Source organism: Colletotrichum acutatum, assembly GCF_030867785.1.
Source record: "Colletotrichum acutatum strain CBS 112980 chromosome Unknown BDZ83scaffold_21, whole genome shotgun sequence".
Taxonomy (NCBI): domain Eukaryota; kingdom Fungi; phylum Ascomycota; class Sordariomycetes; order Glomerellales; family Glomerellaceae; genus Colletotrichum; species Colletotrichum acutatum.
The window spans coordinates 238,243-254,488 of NW_026849015.1; the positions used below are offsets into that span (position 1 = coordinate 238,243).

Consider the following 16,246-nt stretch of genomic DNA (forward strand, 5'->3'; position numbering starts at 1 on the left):
TACTGCGAGGCACCTTGGAACTTTAGGGCTCTTATGGCGAGTTACAATATCTGACCCAACTTCCCAGCGTGCTGGATAATACGATACGGGGCTCAAGCATCACGGGAGGAGACGGTAAATTCTCTGAGGTCGGAGGATATTTGCCTATGGACAGATTTATTCTCGGTAGGGAGGCTAAGGTAAGTGAACTGATTAGTACTACTACGAGCTCCTAGTCTCTGCCTTCATGGTGAAACCCTAGATATCAAGGGCTCAGATAACAACGGCAACCGGGCAGTGAGTATTTAAATAGTGATACGGACCTCGTATGTGTACCCTTCTGGTGTTCTCCAGGATGTAATGTGGTTGTATGTGGTATCAGATACATTGTCCTTGGCCAGGTTCTCGGGGGAGAAGGCTGTTCTGGTGCCGGCTTTGTCTTCGGCCATTTTGGTGTCACCAACAGGTTGGCAGCCATCATACCAATACCTACGCCTTTCCATCGTCTTCTAGGTAATAGACACCAAGTATTCATGAATGAATACACCAGGGAAGAGTAGAGAGTACCTATAGAACAGCGATGATATGCCATGCTTCCTACATTACCACCAACGGTGGATGAGTAAACACACTGTACGATGGCAAGCTGTGCGTTGCCTCTTAGATCCTGACGCCCTACCAAAAGGTAGCCTTTATTCCGAGATCCCACCGCCCTTCGCCTGGACATACTTCAGCTCCCTTCATTCCCTATTGTCAAGACGAGCGCGAGGGAGACTTCATTGATACCCATTCCGGCTACAGAAGTAAGCATTCCATCATCACCACTGGCACTGGGGTGCTTCGACGAGGGAAACGCAGAGGAAAACCTCTAGCGTGGGATCCCGAGGCGTCACTTAGGCACTCCCGCGAAATCTACGAAATCTGCTTCACAGGAGCGGCTGTTGCTGCTATAAATCTGATAGGAATCACCTTGGAGTTTCTCCTTGGAGCCAAGCTAGGCTCTACATCACGATCGCGGCTCAAATGGCTTCCTGAAGAGGTGAAGAATGCGCCACGCGTCATACACAACAATCACCTTGCAGCACAACTCGAATCGTGACAAGAACAGGTACGCTGGCTGGCCTGGCATACCTTGACACACCTCAACTCATCAACATCACGACACATCTTCAAACAATGCTTTAAATCTGTATAATTACCTCTTTTAATTCGTAACCCGGTATATACATGCATACAACAACTCACGTCATGAAAGACGGTCCCCAACGGAACAATTGCCCCGCATCCCGGAGTCCCCTGAAGAAGCAGGATGATCAAAAGAAAAGAGTCTGAGCGCCCCTGAGTGTGAGGTATTCAAAGAGGGGCTTGTAGGTAGAGAGGGGAAAAAAGACCACGCAGTTGAGAGACCAGAGGGAAAACAAGACTTGGAAAAGGGAAAAAAAAAATTGGAAGATGCTTTTTGAACCGGTTATGACTCCAGATAAGTTTGAGTGTCCGCGCCGAGCTTTTGTGAATCTAATCCGCTCCTTGATCATTGGACGCATGTGCACCTTACATGGTGGGAATACCTTCGTACTCAGCGTAGCCGAGGGCGAGGTTCATGTTCTCTGTGGAAGAGTGTTAGTATACTTGCTTCTTTTCAAGGATCTAGATAGAGTAGGGTTTGACTTACGAAGACATTGAGTTGCCGCGCCCTTGAGCAGGTTGTCAATGGTGGCGCAAACGACGACGCGCTTTCCGCTGCTGTGGACAGCGAAACCACCAATCTCAACACCGTGCTTGTTCATGATGTTCTTGACCTGCGGTGAGTCGCCAATGACCTTGACGAGCTTCTCGCCGGCATAGCGGTCCTGGTAGATCTGGCGGATGTCACGCGAGGTGATGGTCTTGTTGAGGGGGATGTGGATGGTGGCCTGGATTCCGCGGAACCAGGAGGCGACGTGCGGGGAGAAGGCGACGTCGGTGCCGAGCTTGGCGCTGATCTCGCGCTCGTGGATGTGGTCAGTCAAGCTGTAGGGCATGAGGTTGTCCCTGAGCAGATTGACGTCGTTCTTGGGGGAGGGCTTGGTGCCGGCGCCTGAGTAGCCAGAGATACCGAAGACGGAGGGGGAGCCGCCGAGGTGCTCGACGAGGGGCGCGATACCGAGCTGCGCGGCGGTGGCGTAGCAGCCGGGGTTGGAGATCTTGTCGGCCTTGTAGATCTCGGAGCGGCCGGTCAACTCGGGCAGACCGTAGGTCCAGGTGTTGTCGAAGCGGTAGTCGGCGGATAGGTCGACGATGACGCTGCGGTGGTCGGCACCGCCCTTGCGGGCATCAGCGATGGCCTCAATATAAGGCTTGCAGACACCGTTGGGGAGAGCCATGACCCAGCAGTCGATGGCGCCCTTCTTCTCGAGCTCGGTGACCTGGTCGGGGCTCAGGTTCTCGTAGGTGATCTCGCGCTTGGTGTAGCCCTCGAGCTTCTGGCCGGCGAGCTCACGGGACGAGACGTGTCTGAGGTCCATGTTGGGGTGGGCGTTGAGCATCTCAATGAGAGCCTGGCCGGTGTAGCCACGGGCACCGATGAGAGCAACGCGGGAGGGGACGTCGTTGGAGGCGTTCTTCTTGCCCAGAGGGGGGTTGGGGTTGGTGGTGGTGTAGGTGGCGAAGGTGCGCTTGCCGGAGAGGGCAGCGGCAGCCGGAGCCCATGTTGGGCGGCGAGCCATCGTCGAGAAGCCACGAGCCTGGGCGGGGGTGGAAGACTGGTTGAGGTTGCGGCTCGAAGTCTGGGCGGCGCGGCGGAGGCGGGCCTCAAGGTTGGAGTCGCCGAGCATGGCTCTACCATGAGCGTTGAACTCATCGGTCAAGACGCCGAGCTCCTGAAGGTTGTCGATGCCGTACCAGAAGAGCTGGTTGCCCTTGCTGGAGAAGCTTCCGTCAGCCTTGTCGAAGAACCAGGTGAGGTTCTCATCCTCCTCGCTGACGGTCCAGACAAGCTTGGGGTGGTCCTTCTTGATGGCGTGGAACACGTTCTCGGTGACGTTGCTCAACCATCCCTCCTTGGTGACGGTAAGGGTGGCCAAAGTCGGGTGGGATCGGTTCTCGTTGGGGGGCAGGACGATGGCGAGGCAGTTCAATGGCTCGTCGTAGTAGGCCTTGAAAGGGGTGCCCTTGAGGAAGTCGATGTAACGGTCGACGGTGGCCTCGGCGTCCATGCCCTCGCGGTCGCGGATGAGGGTCTGCTTGAGCTTGGCGAGGTCGGGGAACGACTCGATGCTGTCGGAAAAGGCAATCTTGTCGCCGCGGCGAATCAGGGTACCGGCACCAGAGTCGGTGAACAGTTCCTTCTGCAAGTCGCTGGGGTGGATGATGGCAACGCTGGAGCTGCGGGGCAGGGTCTCGAGAAGCTCCTTGATCTCCTTGATCTTGAGGCGAGTCCCGTAGCGGCACCAGGACTGAGACATGAGGTGGTCGTACTCCTCGTCGAGGTTGATGTGAGAGATCTTGTCGCCAGTCTCGCCGTTGAACAGACCACCCTTCTCGGAGAGGTAGACAATCTTCAAGGGCTCCAATGCGCGGGCCAGCTCAGCCGCGGCGACATCGGCGTTGACGTTGAGGATCTGACCTTCGGTGGTCTCGGCCATGGAGGTGAGAATAGGGACATAACCCTGGGAAATGGCAAGCTCGACGGGGGCCTTGTCGACGCTGCTGATCTTGCCGACAAGGTTCCACTTCTCCTTGTCGAGGTAGTCGGCGGTGAGGACGGTGGTCAGAGGGCGGGTGCGGACGCCGAGGCTCTCGAGCTTCTCGACGAGCTTCATGTTCTCCTGGAGGAAGAGCTTGCGGGCGACGGTCAAGGTCTTGCCATCGGTGACGCGGATACCTTCCTCGAACTGGGGCTCAACACCGGCCTCCTCGAGGAGACGGTTCAACTGGGGGCCTGCGCCATGAACAATGACGGGGTACAGGCCGACCTCGTAGAGGAAGGCAATGTTCTCGCAGAGGTCATCAATGTAGTCGGTGAGAATGGCACCACCGACCTTGATGACGGCGAACTTCTGGGAGGAGACGGAGGTAAAGTATGAGAGGTATTGCTGGCCCTCGCGGCGGCTGCCGATCTGACTCAGTGTGCGGATGATGATGGCGCGGGTACGGTCGCGGTTGGCCTGCTCGGACTGGGAGCTGGTGGAGGAGAGGGCGCGGATGGCGTTGAGGCGCTGGAAGGGGTTGTTGGCTCGGGTGACGGCCATGTTCTGGCGACGAGCGACACGAGGCACGGCGCGGCGGGCGCCGGCCCGAAAAACGGCAGAGGTTGCGGAGAGCATCGCGACTATTTGGACTTTGGGTGGGGAAACAGGTCAGTGAGGTTTACGACGTTGGCGAAGAAAGCAATTGAGAAGCAGAGATATGTATTGCGTGCTCTTCGCCGTCGTCATCTACTCTTTCTCTCCATGCTCTCTTCTATCCGCATCGTATTCCCTCGTCCTCGGTGTCGTTCCGGTCGGCATCCCGAGGAACGGCGGTAGAGCAATGTGGAGGCGGATGGACTCGACGAGAGGTATAGAAGGGGGGAGGAAGACGTTTGGGTGCAATTCAAGGTGGGTGAGCTCCTTCACGGAGCATTGGAGGTCTGGGAAGGATAGAGAAGACTCACACACACACAAACACCTCACACAACAGACCCAGGCAGATTAGCTTCGAACTCGGTCTGACTGACTGACTCTCTCTCTGACTCTTCTAGCTGCCGGGAAGAGTGTCCAATTCCAGTTCAATTGAACAGCCCGGGAGGGTATAAGGGGTGATTGACGGGGAACGGAAGAAGGTAGGAGAGAGCAAGAAAGTAAAGGAAGAAAGAGGGAGAGGAGGGAGAGCGTAGGTGTTGAGGAATCGGAGAGACGAGGCTTTTTACTTTTTGAGGCCTGCGAGACTGTGACTGGACGTTTTTGGTGGTGTGGTGGGCGGTGGTGCGGTGCGTGGGCAACAGAGCCGGTATGATGCAGTGGAGGTGTGGAGGAGGGGCAGGGGCACCGAGCACCCAGCAACTGTGCAGGGCCGCAGGCAGGAACCTGAGCGGGAAGCAATTGGCGAGCACCTTCCACCTCACTACTCGGCCAAGGGAAAAAATCGACCGGTACCGCTCTCCGCTGCCATTGGCAGTCTGCATCGGCTCGCCGCCGGCCGCCCACACTTCGCATCCGCATCTGGGGCACCATTTGACAGCTGGCAGCTCATCGGTGACATGCGATCGCGGCGATTTGGAAAGAGCCAGGAACCTCAGGTATGCGCCGTCTAACAATTCTCTCTTCTTTCTCGGTGCTACAGTCTTTTCTTTCGTGTTTCCGCCTCTCCAAATACTATTCTACTGGAAATTCTCTTCTTCCCAGTGTCACGAAACCTCGAGCAAGTCGAGCAAGTCAAATCCCAACCAAGAAACACTCCCGCTGCACCACCCGTCACCACCACCCTCATCCATCCGTCGAACCTCAAAACGGGAAAAAGGGCCCCATCACGAGTGGATACCCCGGTTATTGGTCGGATCTGATAAGGAATCACCCCGGTACGTACAGATCACCAAATGCGTGTGCTGGGCCACCGGGATCTGCAGCAGCCATGCACTTTTTTTTTTCTTCGCTGCACTGCACTGCACAACAAGCTAAAAGAGGCATTTCCGTAACCTGGAAAATGTTACTTGAAAATTTCAATTCTTCTCTCGGCTAGGTGGAGTAATGGGGGAAGAGCGAGAGTGCCTGACACGAGCCGAGGCAGACCAGAACATCCCATCTCAATCGTTGAAGATGTTTGGAGTGTTGTTTCTTGAGTGACTGCTGTTTTTTTTTTTGTTTTTTTTTAACATCGTGACCGTGCATATGTAGCCCGGCAAATGTCTAGACCACACATGAAGAAACAACATTCCGGCAACCAACCAACTCGCGTCTAAAGCAAACCATCCATCTCTCTCAAGTTCCAACAAAGCCTGATCCTCCAAAAAAGCACGGCGGCACAGCGTTAGTACCCTCCCTCCTCTCTAGACTCCTGTCGTCCCTGAACCATGTGGAAACGACGAAAAAAAGAGTGGACATCGAATGTCAACTCTAAACGCCTTCTCGGATCCGTACCGCCGCTGGCCCAAATTCCGACGCAATCCCGGGGACCGGCGCAGAGATCGCCGAGCTTGAGATGAACCATTCAGGACCTGGACCTGTCATGCCATGCTGCCTTACCTTGTCTTGCCTTACCTTACTATACGGATATACTCCCGTGCATTTACTGCCACCTTATCTAGCCATGGCCCACGGCAGTATGCAAGACTGACTGGCTGGCTGGTCCTTATTAACCTACCACGCCTACTTTCTACCCATCCACGATTCCACACACACTTGTACGCACACCGCTGGAGATCGTGGCCCCGATCGCATACGTAGTAGACTCCTCTAGAGCGGGTTCGTCTACCGAGGCTGGCGGTTTCGGAATTCCTCGTGGATCCATTCTCTAGGCCCTGGAAGCTTGATTCCGATATCATGGTCACATTGAGCAAGTTTTGAACGGCATGGTTTGGTCTCTCTATTCTCTTTGATCGGCACGTAATGGGATGCGGGAAAATGGATTCATTGGTCATGCACCAATAATAAATCATAACCTTGTAGTCACAGTCAAAGGGCTCACGGAAAGTTCGGACGCCGTATAAAAGATCTCGCAGAGCTGCTGTATACGAAAAAAGACTCGTCACTTCATTCATATACAACGAGCGACCAGACTGGATATCAAAACCAGGGCCAGTGAGAATTCAAATTACGCAAACGCCTGCCATCCCTCATACATACATACGGTTGATCCGCAGCCGGGCCGTTGCGGCTGGCTAGCTTCCTCGGAACGAATTCCGTAGCCGGCCAGCAGCAGGCCTTTGCATGCAGACCGTTGAAGTAGATCGGAGTCCGTTTCGAACAACCTCCGCGCTTCCCAAGTCATTAACCCATAGAGGTTGGCTCTGTGTGCCGCCTCATCCCCTCGTCTCCCACGGTTGCTCGAAGCCTGCGAGATATCTGACAATTCATTTCCATATCATGAGGGCGAACCATGAGCCCAAGGGGCTAGTGTAATGCAAAAAGTGTGGTATCTGTTACTTGCGAGTAGCAACAACTGAGGGGGTTTACGTTAGCGCGTTGCGACGACTACAACATCGACAATGATTAGAGCCACAGAACAGAGACAGACGCCGCGATCCAAAGGAAAAGCGCTCGAGAAAAATGGGGGACATACCGGCTGGAATGACAATGATGAGAATGAGGATGATGATGCCGGCGATCAAGCACATGCGCATCTTGACGTCCTTCCACCACATCTGCTTGCGGACGCGGTTGGCGCCCCGGCGGAAGCCCTGAGCTGACACAGCCAGGTTGTCGGTCTTATCTTGCAGAGCATCCAAACGCTCGCCTCTTTGGGAGACCTTGTTGATGTTCTCGCGCATCACGCCGACGGTGTCGTCGATTTGCTATAAATAGATCATTAGCACATGACTCTGGTGACACGGTTCCGAGTACGCAGTAAGCGAAACAAATTTGCCCCTGATTGCAATGCCAGCGACGAACAATGAAAAATCGGGGGCGGTTGTGGTTCTTGATGTTCAGTTGCTGTGCGATTGCGGAGAGTCGGTAAATTGCATCATGGTCAATTCGCTGGAGATTTCCATGTTGCGGATATCGATTGCGTTGGCTAGGAGACACGGTCGGCATTCTGACAACCATCACCGACGCGATCGACGTTGTCAGGTATGACGACTGTTTATCTCCCGCTCAACGGCGTACAGTATTGCTTGTCATCGAAATCCGGCCGACGAGCTGAAGAATTGATGCGATACCCCAATCAGGCGTAGTTGGCGACAGCTTAGTTCGGGCGGGTAGCTCGGTCGGTCGTCGTCATCAGGCGTCGGGCAATCCGGAGCAAGAGGTTGAACCAAAAAAAGAACCACCTCACGATGGAAACATCAAGAAAAAAGCAGCGCAACTTACAGCTTGCAGAGCCTGAGTTCTCGCATTGCCGCCAGCTCCTCCTTGCTGTTGCGTGCCGGCCGTGTTGGCAGCCTGGCCGCTGGGGATGTACGGGTCGTAGGGGGCGTCTTCGGGCATTGTCGCTGTGGTGATGGAGATGTGAGAAAGGTGAACTTGGGGTTTGCCGGCGGAGCTCGAAGCTGCAGCTGGTGGATGAAAGTCTTGCTTCGGACGAGCAAGATTGAGGATTGAGTTGAACGAGGTTCCGGGTTTGTTGGAGGATGCAAATGGCGATCGGTCGCGGTTTGTTGATTGATGGCTGTAGAGTGTGTGAAGTGTGGTTGGGAAAGAGGAGAAAAGGTGGTTGGAGCCTTGGAGGGTGTAGGCGGGCTGATGAGGTGGTTAAGTTCAGGTTCAGGTGATGAGACGCCTCCCGCTTGGGAAAAGAGGCGAGAGCCCAGCCGAAACAAGGTGCCCGTCTGAGGATTTGGGGGGATGCACTGCTGTTTCTTGCCGGGGGTGGCACGGGGGCACGGGGGGTTTCCAGGTTGGGGTGGTGAGGAAGACTCAAGACGGTCGGAAGGGGACGACGACGGCCACCTTGGGCGATGCTGGGCCACTAATTTTAGTCGAGCTGGGAACGACCCAGCCACTGGAACAAACTAGCAGCAGGACCTCCCAAGGGTTGGAAGAGGCGCAAGAGGCGCGCGACAAGGCAATGAATCCGACCGATAGCAACAAAAAACCAGTTGATTCCAATGGTCCATGGGTGAGATGGTGAGCTGCACGGCCATCAGGGACGGAGACGGGGCACTGGGGGTCGAGAAAGAGGGATGGTGGAACGGTGGATGAGGGCCAATCAAAACGACCGTTTCGAGCAGGTCGGAGACGGACTGAGCGGTACGTATCCTTCGTCCGGTGCCTGGGGAACCTGGCGAAAAATGGAAATGCGCAGTCAGTCACGAACGCAGTGCCAAGTGGCTCTCTTCTCTTCCGTCTGTGTCTTTTTCCAACTCAAAAGTCTGCTGTTCTTTTTGACTCTCCCTGCCTGCGGGTGGCCCATAGACATGACAAAGGCCCAGCAAAGGTTGTTCCCTGAATACGAGAGCATCTGGAAGCGTCTCCGGGCCAGCACTGCCATTCCCTCGTCAGCTCTTCCTTGAGAGGGGAGAGGACCACTAAGGTATCGCGGTCACGCAGACTCGTTCCAGAGACTATTCCCATGGAGACCTTTGCTCCGACCTTCCCAACTTGCTGTGCTGCACTGCTGGAGAAGGCTGGGCACTAGATTGGCATCAGCTTTCTGCGCAGCAAGGTGTTTTCTGGCGCCTCCCAAGCATTCGGAGCCAGTGCCACGGACTCGCGGCTTCTGATGTAATCGTCGGGGCGGTGCTGCAGGGTCGTCACGACTCACACAGCCTGGACCCGACGGAACTGAATTGCCCCGGAGCCATGACTTGCACCATGCCACCACCTCATCCGATCCCATCCTCAGCCTCTAAATTCCCAGGTTATCTCCTTGATGGCACGTGAAAGTCAGCCACGTGATACGCGTACTGTCTCCGAATACGATGACAAACTGAAGTCCGAATATTACCCGCCGAGTGTGGCTTGACTGTTGTACATAACCTTACGTAAGGCAACGCTAGCCTCGCCTGTGGCGCAGCATCGTGGCGCAGTCTCCAGCAGACCCAAGCATTACAGACCTGAATTTCTCTAATGCCTTTCGCCTGTCCTTAGCAGGAATCTAGAAACCAAAAACTCTCGCGTTTCGTCGACCTTAATAGATGATGATTTGAATCTATCAGGGTCTGGCGCCTTCAATGTTGGAGAAGATGACAGGATTAAAACGTTGTCCTCAACAGACCAGAGCTCCTCGAATGCCTTCCAATACATCGAACAGCGAAGCCAGTAGCACCCAATGCAAAGATGCCTATCTTGGCAATTCATTCCGGTCTCGTCCACTGAGAGAAGCGGGCATTCAACTCTTGGAGGAACTTTAACGGCTTGACGTTAAAAGCGCCTGCCGCTACTTCAACCTCCATCACGAGGACGTGAGACCTAGATGAAGCCGGAAACATCAACGCTGCAGCACGCGGTACATCGCCACGAACGCAAAGAAAACAACGGTATACCCTCATAACTGCCTGAGCCCGTGCCGCTCCCGCACGTCACGCACGTCCTGTATCGCCGTTGAAGGACCATCCCCCCATGAAGCACGCTGCGAAGCTGATCTTACCGCTTGCGATATCTCGACACCCTGGACGGTCGCAACTTCGTTTCATCGGCCTACCGGTCGGGCTGGCACGTTACCACGAGCGTTCAACGAGACAACTGGCAAGTGTCTACATGACCAGATGCGGTTGAACACATCACAATCTCAGGCTTGCTGCCGAGGAATGGACTTTCCGAGGCGCAAATTGCGCTCTTCGCAATCAGTAATGCGGAATGATGAGACTCAATGCCAGCGAACCAGCCGGTGACAAAGCGGTCCACGTACCACGATGTTCCGCTGGCATGCTACTTTACCGTTGCCTAGGCCAAATGGAAACGCATTCTTCAGTCTGGACGGCGATGCTTGGAGAGGCTCAGAGTGCGAGCCTGGCTGCATTCGCCATGCGATGGCTTACTCACGGCCAGGCCTACGAATGGGTCTTTGCATAAGATCGGCTCCGAGTTTGTGCCCCTACTAAGCGCGCTGGCGACTGACCCGATGCACTAATGGAATGGAGCGACCAAGTGCTGAAGCTAAATCGTTCGCGGAAATGGGTTCACTCGCTCGAGCAGCCGCCAAGCTTCAGGTTTATGAGTTCAAAAACGGCCTACAACGGCTGGGAACATGAGGACAAGGTCTTCCATCAACGCGACGGAAAACGGTCGTCTGATGTTCTTCGATTGTCTGTCCTGAAAGCATCACATCGCTCCAAAGCAAACAACATCCGAACCTGGAGGAATTCAGACCTTATTCTCGGCAGTCAACCTGGAGGATTCTTGGCGGCGGCCTACGGCGACTCCCCCGCTCGCTACCAATTCTTTACTTTTAAGCCCAGCAGCAGGGCGGCCCGGACAGCTTTGGGCTCGTTTTGGTGCTGATTGGACCAAGTCTAAAGTTCGGGACCAGCGGCATATTGGCCCTGTCGCTTCCTAGCCACCCCAGAAGCGATGCTGATCAACGACGTCAGCTGGCCCCATTTTATTCATGTTATTCATTCAAGTTATTCAAGCGGAACTCCAACAAGTGGCATCATGCGGCATGCCACCACCGCCCAGAAGCAGACGCAGATGGCTGCTTGCACCGCGCCGTCTCGCTGGGCGAGGTCGCAGCGCAAGACCAAGACACCAGATTAGTATACCATACTGAGAAGACACTATGGTGTTCTCAAAGTCAATTCACACAAGTGTCGTCCGGCTTTGACCAGATGCAAAGTCTAATCCGAATAATAACAGCTACAATGTCAATAATCGAAAGACGAACCAGTGGGTCACACGGCACTGAAAGCAGGCTTTAGGCCTGAGAGGAGACACAGAGGTACGAAACGCAGGCTGGGAAACATTGATGATTTAGTGTTTCTCGCAACAAACCTTGGGTCAACACCGGCACAGGGGGGGGGGGATCCAATACCTAGGTAGCCCCAACAGTTCCCGCCTGGGTTCCGGAAACGTCACTTAGTTACCTCCCGCAGTGCGAGCTGGGGGATGCCAGCAACGGGTCAGCGAAGTGCAGCACCAAGCTCATGGGATGGCAGGGGTTCGGACCACAGCCGGACGCGCTGTGGATGGGACGGTTGCACAAGCATCACAAGCATGTTGAACAAGCTTAGCTGCCAATGCTAACACCAGAAACAGAAGCAAGGAGGATGGCCAAAGCCCAAGGGCAGAGTGGCACATTGACTTGCACCAGGAGGAAAGAAACAAAATACCTCCCGGCAGGCTACCCAATGACTGGAGTTACTAGACGGCATCAAACACACGAAACCACAACAAGCACACACGGCGGTGAGACATTATCAAGTGTAAGACTGGGTCTCGTTCAGCTGGTTTCGCGATTGCTTGATTACCCAGTCTTACCAGTCCCGAAATGCACTCGGCTCTCATACCTCGGTGCCTGTCCTATTTGTTGTTTCCCCAGTCCAACTTTAGCCAGAAACGAAGGCAAATCTCGTCTTTGCGGGATCCTCTTTGCAAAGTTCGTATTGCTTTTTGGGAGCTATTAGTGGACCTCCGCCGCTCCTTTACTTCCCTGGGTCTCTCGACTCGAACGGTTCCGTCTTTGCTGGTGTCTTCGACTGCTCCTGACCAAACTCGTATTTACTTGGGGCTAGAAGCTGCTTCTCCCCTCCCACCTTCGTTTTTCGGTTTGTTTCTCACGGACGACTACGGCAGATGCAGACTTAGGAGCCAGAAGAAGCAGCAGCAGCAGTCAAGCAGTAGTGGCAGCAGCAAGCGTGCGCACCTCCACCTTACCGTCATCGCTCCTCTTCGATCCTTCCCCGGTTACTTCGGTCTGGACGACGCGAGCCTGGATCCTGAACCTGGCAAACTGGGCTTGCCTGACCACCTCGGAAACTGACAAGGTGCAACTGCTTCTTTGAGGGGTGTAGTGTGTTCAACCTGCACAACCTGCATGCACGTACATGCCAACACCAACATACAAGACCACGCACTTTCCCAGGCTTAAAGCAGTGTTGGTGCGTAAGTGTGTGTGTGGTGTGGACAGACCAGCCGCCATACGAATTCACCTCTCGTTTGTTGAAGAGGGGAAAAAAAACGCCAACCAACCTTGCCGGTTCTTAGCTCGCATCATCGGAGCTACTCCATTACCTCACGAACGTGGCCCGACTCCCATGCGCACCGTCTGCCCGGTTTATGCCAGAAAGTCTTGACATTGTGCAAGTTTTGGCCGCTTTCTTATTCCAACCTTGCAGCATCCACTCGTTCTCTATTTTGACACTTAATCGACGCTTCCCCCGGATTCCCAATCTTCAGTCCAACCTTTCATGCGGTCCGTTCATCGAAGCCAAGGATCCCTCCCACTGCAACCTACCGCATCATGATCGCAATGCGGGGCCGGCCGACATGGTCTTCTGTAAGCCGCCTTTTGCCGGCATTCTTACTGGCGACCGTTCAGGTCACCACGGCATACAATTTGGATACAAGTGATCAAGGTGAGCGCAAATGGCAGTCTGATGACGATCTCGACTTACAAGTGGTATTCTCAGCTGGTATCAAAACCATTGCGAGGTCAATGACTGAAGATCTCATGTCGTTCTACGACGGAGACAAACCTGGCAAGACCCCAGGCCTTCTTCCCGATCCATACTACTGTAAGTGCATATTCGAATCCTTATCTTACTCCCAACTAAAACCAGGACAGGGTGGGAGGCCGGCGCGATGATGGGCACCATGATCGATTACTGGTACTACACAGGTGACAGCACTTGGAACGATGTTGTCAGTCAGGGTCTCCTCCACCAAGTTGGCAAATTCAACGATTACATGCCAGAGAATCAGACACGAACCGAAGGAAACGACGATCAAGGATTTTGGGGGCTGGCAGTGATGTCTGCCGCGGAGTATGGGTTCCCCAACCCCCCAGACGACAAGCCACAATGGCTCGCACTGGCACAAGCCGTGTTTAACACCCAGGCTGCGCGGTGGGATCCTGACAATTGTGCAGGAGGTCTTCGATGGCAGATCTTCCAGTGGAATAACGGCTACGACTACAAGAACACTATTTCCCAAGCTTGCTTTTTTGCCCTCGCCGGACGCCTGGCTGTGTACACGGGCAACTCGTCCTACTCCGACTGGGCAGAGAGAACCTGGGACTGGATGGTTAACGTCAAGTTCATTTCCGACGACTACTACGTTTTCGACGGCGGCCACATTCAGTACAACTGCACCAACATCGTACCGTATCAATGGACCTACAATGCTGGTGGCATGATTCTTGGCGCTGCCGCCATGTACAACCACACTGGCAGCGAGGTGTGGAAGAACCGACTCGACGGGCTGGTGAAGGGTGCAGACGTCTTCTTTGTTGGCGAGGAGAAAAATATTATGCAAGAAGTAGCATGCGAGACGGTGGAACTCTGCAACCTCGACCAGCAGTCCTTCAAGGCATACCTCAGTCGCTGGCTGGCGGCCATCACCAAATGGGCCCCTCACTTGACTGATGGCATCATGTCCAAGATCCGTGCTTCATCTGTCGCAGCTGCATCGCAGTGCAAAGGCGGTACGAATGGACGAATGTGTGGGTTGAAGTGGACTGAAAATGGGACTTGGGACGGAATGCAGGGTGTCGGACAACAGATGGCGGCGCTCGAAATCACGCTCGGCAACCTCATCGAAAGTTCTAACGCACCTCACACTGCAGACGTTGGCGGCACTTCTCAGGGCGATCCTGGAGCCGGAGGTAACGATATTGGCCGGACGATCCCTGCGGTCTCGACTTTACCACCATTAGGCGGCGGCGATACGGCCGGTGCAGCAATTTTGACAATGGTTGTGCTTGGTCTCTTGATTGTGGGTGTCATTTTCATGATGTTGGACGAGACATCCAAGAAGCCCATGAAGGAGCGATTTTTCGATTTCCGGTCCGCGCTCCTCGGTGGTGGTGGCCTTGCTGCACTAAGTACTAGGCGAAAGAACGAAGAGATGAACGAAAAGGGCAAGGGGATCGATAACGATGCATCCAGTGAAGGTGGCAGTTCGCGTGAAAACGGAATACTGTCTCCTTTGCCAACGAAAGGATACACAATGAGCAGCCACCAAGGCCTACCACAGCGAGGAAGTGTGCTCTCTCAGATGAGCGGGACGACAGCAGTCACGGATCCGCCTCCAGGAATTCCCATGGTTCGAGAGAAGAGGTTGAGCAGGAAGAGCCGGAATCCAGGATTGCGCAACAGCATTGCGTCACAGCGATCGGCTCGAATTGAGTAGAACCTGTCAAGTTTCACTGTCAGGGATCGGAGCAAATTGCATTCAACATTAAAGGCGTTAAATGGCGAGGACAAACGGACTTCTGGAACATACTTGGATTTTACATATGCATTGGGTTGGCATCATCTGGCATTCATTGGAGAATAAAACCAAATAGTCATGGCCGGCTATTACGACACAACAAGCTCCAGAAAATCGAGAGCTGGGGAACAAACAGCCTACAACGCTTTGACGACCTGTACATAGATAGATGATGCCAATTGTAATTGAAGCCGCTATTGGCTACTCTCATAACGAGGAACTTGAGTAGATGAACCTGAGAATCGGCGGTGTAGTGACGGACTGGAAGCAAATGCAACACTTCCCGTCTGACGGGGCCGGCACGGCGCCGCTTCCTGCTCCGTCCGCCGAGTTGACGGGAGATTCTCGCGGCGAATTTTGTGGCGGAGCTCTCCACATAAGCTTGGCATCAAGGCGACATCCGTAGAGCTCCAGATAAGAATGAATGAGAACGGAGGATAGAGTTTCCAAGCCTTCCGGCACTTAATTTAATCAAGGAAACGCCAGAACTTAGAACGGGAGAATGCTCCCCGAGTGAGGCAGTAAGATTTGGAGATACTACGCAATTGGATGTGTTTTCTTGTGTCTCTCGCGTTTAACCTTCCGGTGAGCTTGTCACTTTGAAGTCTGACAGCTCAGCTATGAGCTCGCAGACGGGCCAGACCTGCACCCCTTGTCAATGGTGAAACTTTCCATGGATGTGCAACTACCTACCAAATATCCGTCCATACACTCGCACGCGGTTTTATATTTCCCCCGCTCCTAGAACATGGGAGCTCAGCCAATAAAGGGCTGGGTAATTCTGTTCACATGCCCGAACACGAGGGGGGTAAAGGGGGACAGAGGGATGTGGGGTGATTGTGGTGGTGTTGCGTGTCTCGAGGACGTGGTTGTGTAACCATGCCAGATGACGATGGCGGCACAATTACGGTCTCTTTATCGAGAGATAATAGGCTATACCGAGGCATCTTCTCATCCGTTGAAGGTGGTCTCTAAAGTCTTTCTCAGCGCTACTGGAGAGGAAGGAGCGAATTGGTGATCAGCCCTGCATGGCCATTTTGTTTCATCAAAAGGTGATGGTCGTCGCTGTCTCCGCGCTGTTTTGCGGGGGGATTAACACGATTTGTTGCTTAGTTACTTCAGTAGGCTATACGTACGGACCACAGAGGCAGAGAGGTATTGGAGGGGTCGAGAGCTAGCTTGGTGGCCGTAGCGTAGCGCTCCCGTGTGAAAGGTTCCTAGCGGTGCTAGTTGAGCCAAACTGCCGCTCTTGGAAGGAGGTGGCACCGGGGGGCACTAGGATA

At 54.2% G+C, this 16,246-nt stretch overlaps 4 protein-coding genes across 4 annotated transcripts; 2 read left to right on the forward strand and 2 right to left on the reverse strand.

Annotated features, from left to right (window-relative positions):
- Positions 1 to 1,333: 1,333 nt before the first annotated feature.
- On the reverse strand, positions 1,334 to 4,773 carry BDZ83DRAFT_178620 (N-acetyl-gamma-glutamyl-phosphate reductase). Its single transcript, XM_060501511.1, has 3 exons — positions 4,613 to 4,773; positions 1,652 to 4,297; positions 1,334 to 1,586 (listed from the first exon to the last, which is right to left on the reverse strand). The coding sequence occupies exons 2-3, from the start codon at positions 4,281 to 4,283 to the stop codon at positions 1,531 to 1,533; spliced, it is 2,688 nt and encodes an 895-aa protein (XP_060367917.1). The 5' UTR covers positions 4,284 to 4,297; positions 4,613 to 4,773; the 3' UTR covers positions 1,334 to 1,530.
- A 2,332-nt stretch (positions 4,774 to 7,105) lies between these two features.
- BDZ83DRAFT_571639 (synaptobrevin-domain-containing protein) lies at positions 7,106 to 8,081 on the reverse strand (the record flags this gene model as incomplete). The annotated part of the gene is made up of 2 exons (XM_060504426.1): positions 7,106 to 7,447; positions 7,965 to 8,081. The coding sequence occupies 2 exons, from the start codon at positions 8,079 to 8,081 to the stop codon at positions 7,106 to 7,108; spliced, it is 459 nt and encodes a 152-aa protein (XP_060367918.1).
- Positions 8,082 to 12,021: 3,940 nt separating this feature from the next.
- Positions 12,022 to 12,513, forward strand: BDZ83DRAFT_649226 (uncharacterized protein; the record flags this gene model as incomplete). Its single annotated transcript, XM_060510253.1, has 1 exon — positions 12,022 to 12,513. One exon carries the CDS (start codon positions 12,022 to 12,024, stop codon positions 12,511 to 12,513), a length of 492 nt encoding a protein of 163 aa, XP_060367919.1.
- Positions 12,514 to 12,993: 480 nt separating this feature from the next.
- Positions 12,994 to 14,882, forward strand: BDZ83DRAFT_571743 (family 76 glycosyl hydrolase; the record flags this gene model as incomplete). The annotated part of the gene is made up of 3 exons (XM_060504435.1): positions 12,994 to 13,108; positions 13,163 to 13,267; positions 13,318 to 14,882. The coding sequence occupies 3 exons, from the start codon at positions 12,994 to 12,996 to the stop codon at positions 14,880 to 14,882; spliced, it is 1,785 nt and encodes a 594-aa protein (XP_060367920.1).
- Positions 14,883 to 16,246: the final 1,364 nt, after the last annotated feature.

Coding starts and splice junctions, on each gene's coding strand:
- BDZ83DRAFT_178620 (XM_060501511.1), bottom strand. CDS start 4,283: ATGCTCTCCGCAACCTCTGCCGTTTTTCGGGCCGGCGCCCGCCGCGCC. Junction 1,587..1,651: donor CGCGGCAACTCAATGTCTTC/GTAAGTCAAACC, acceptor ACTCTTCCACAG/AGAACATGAACCTCGCCCTC.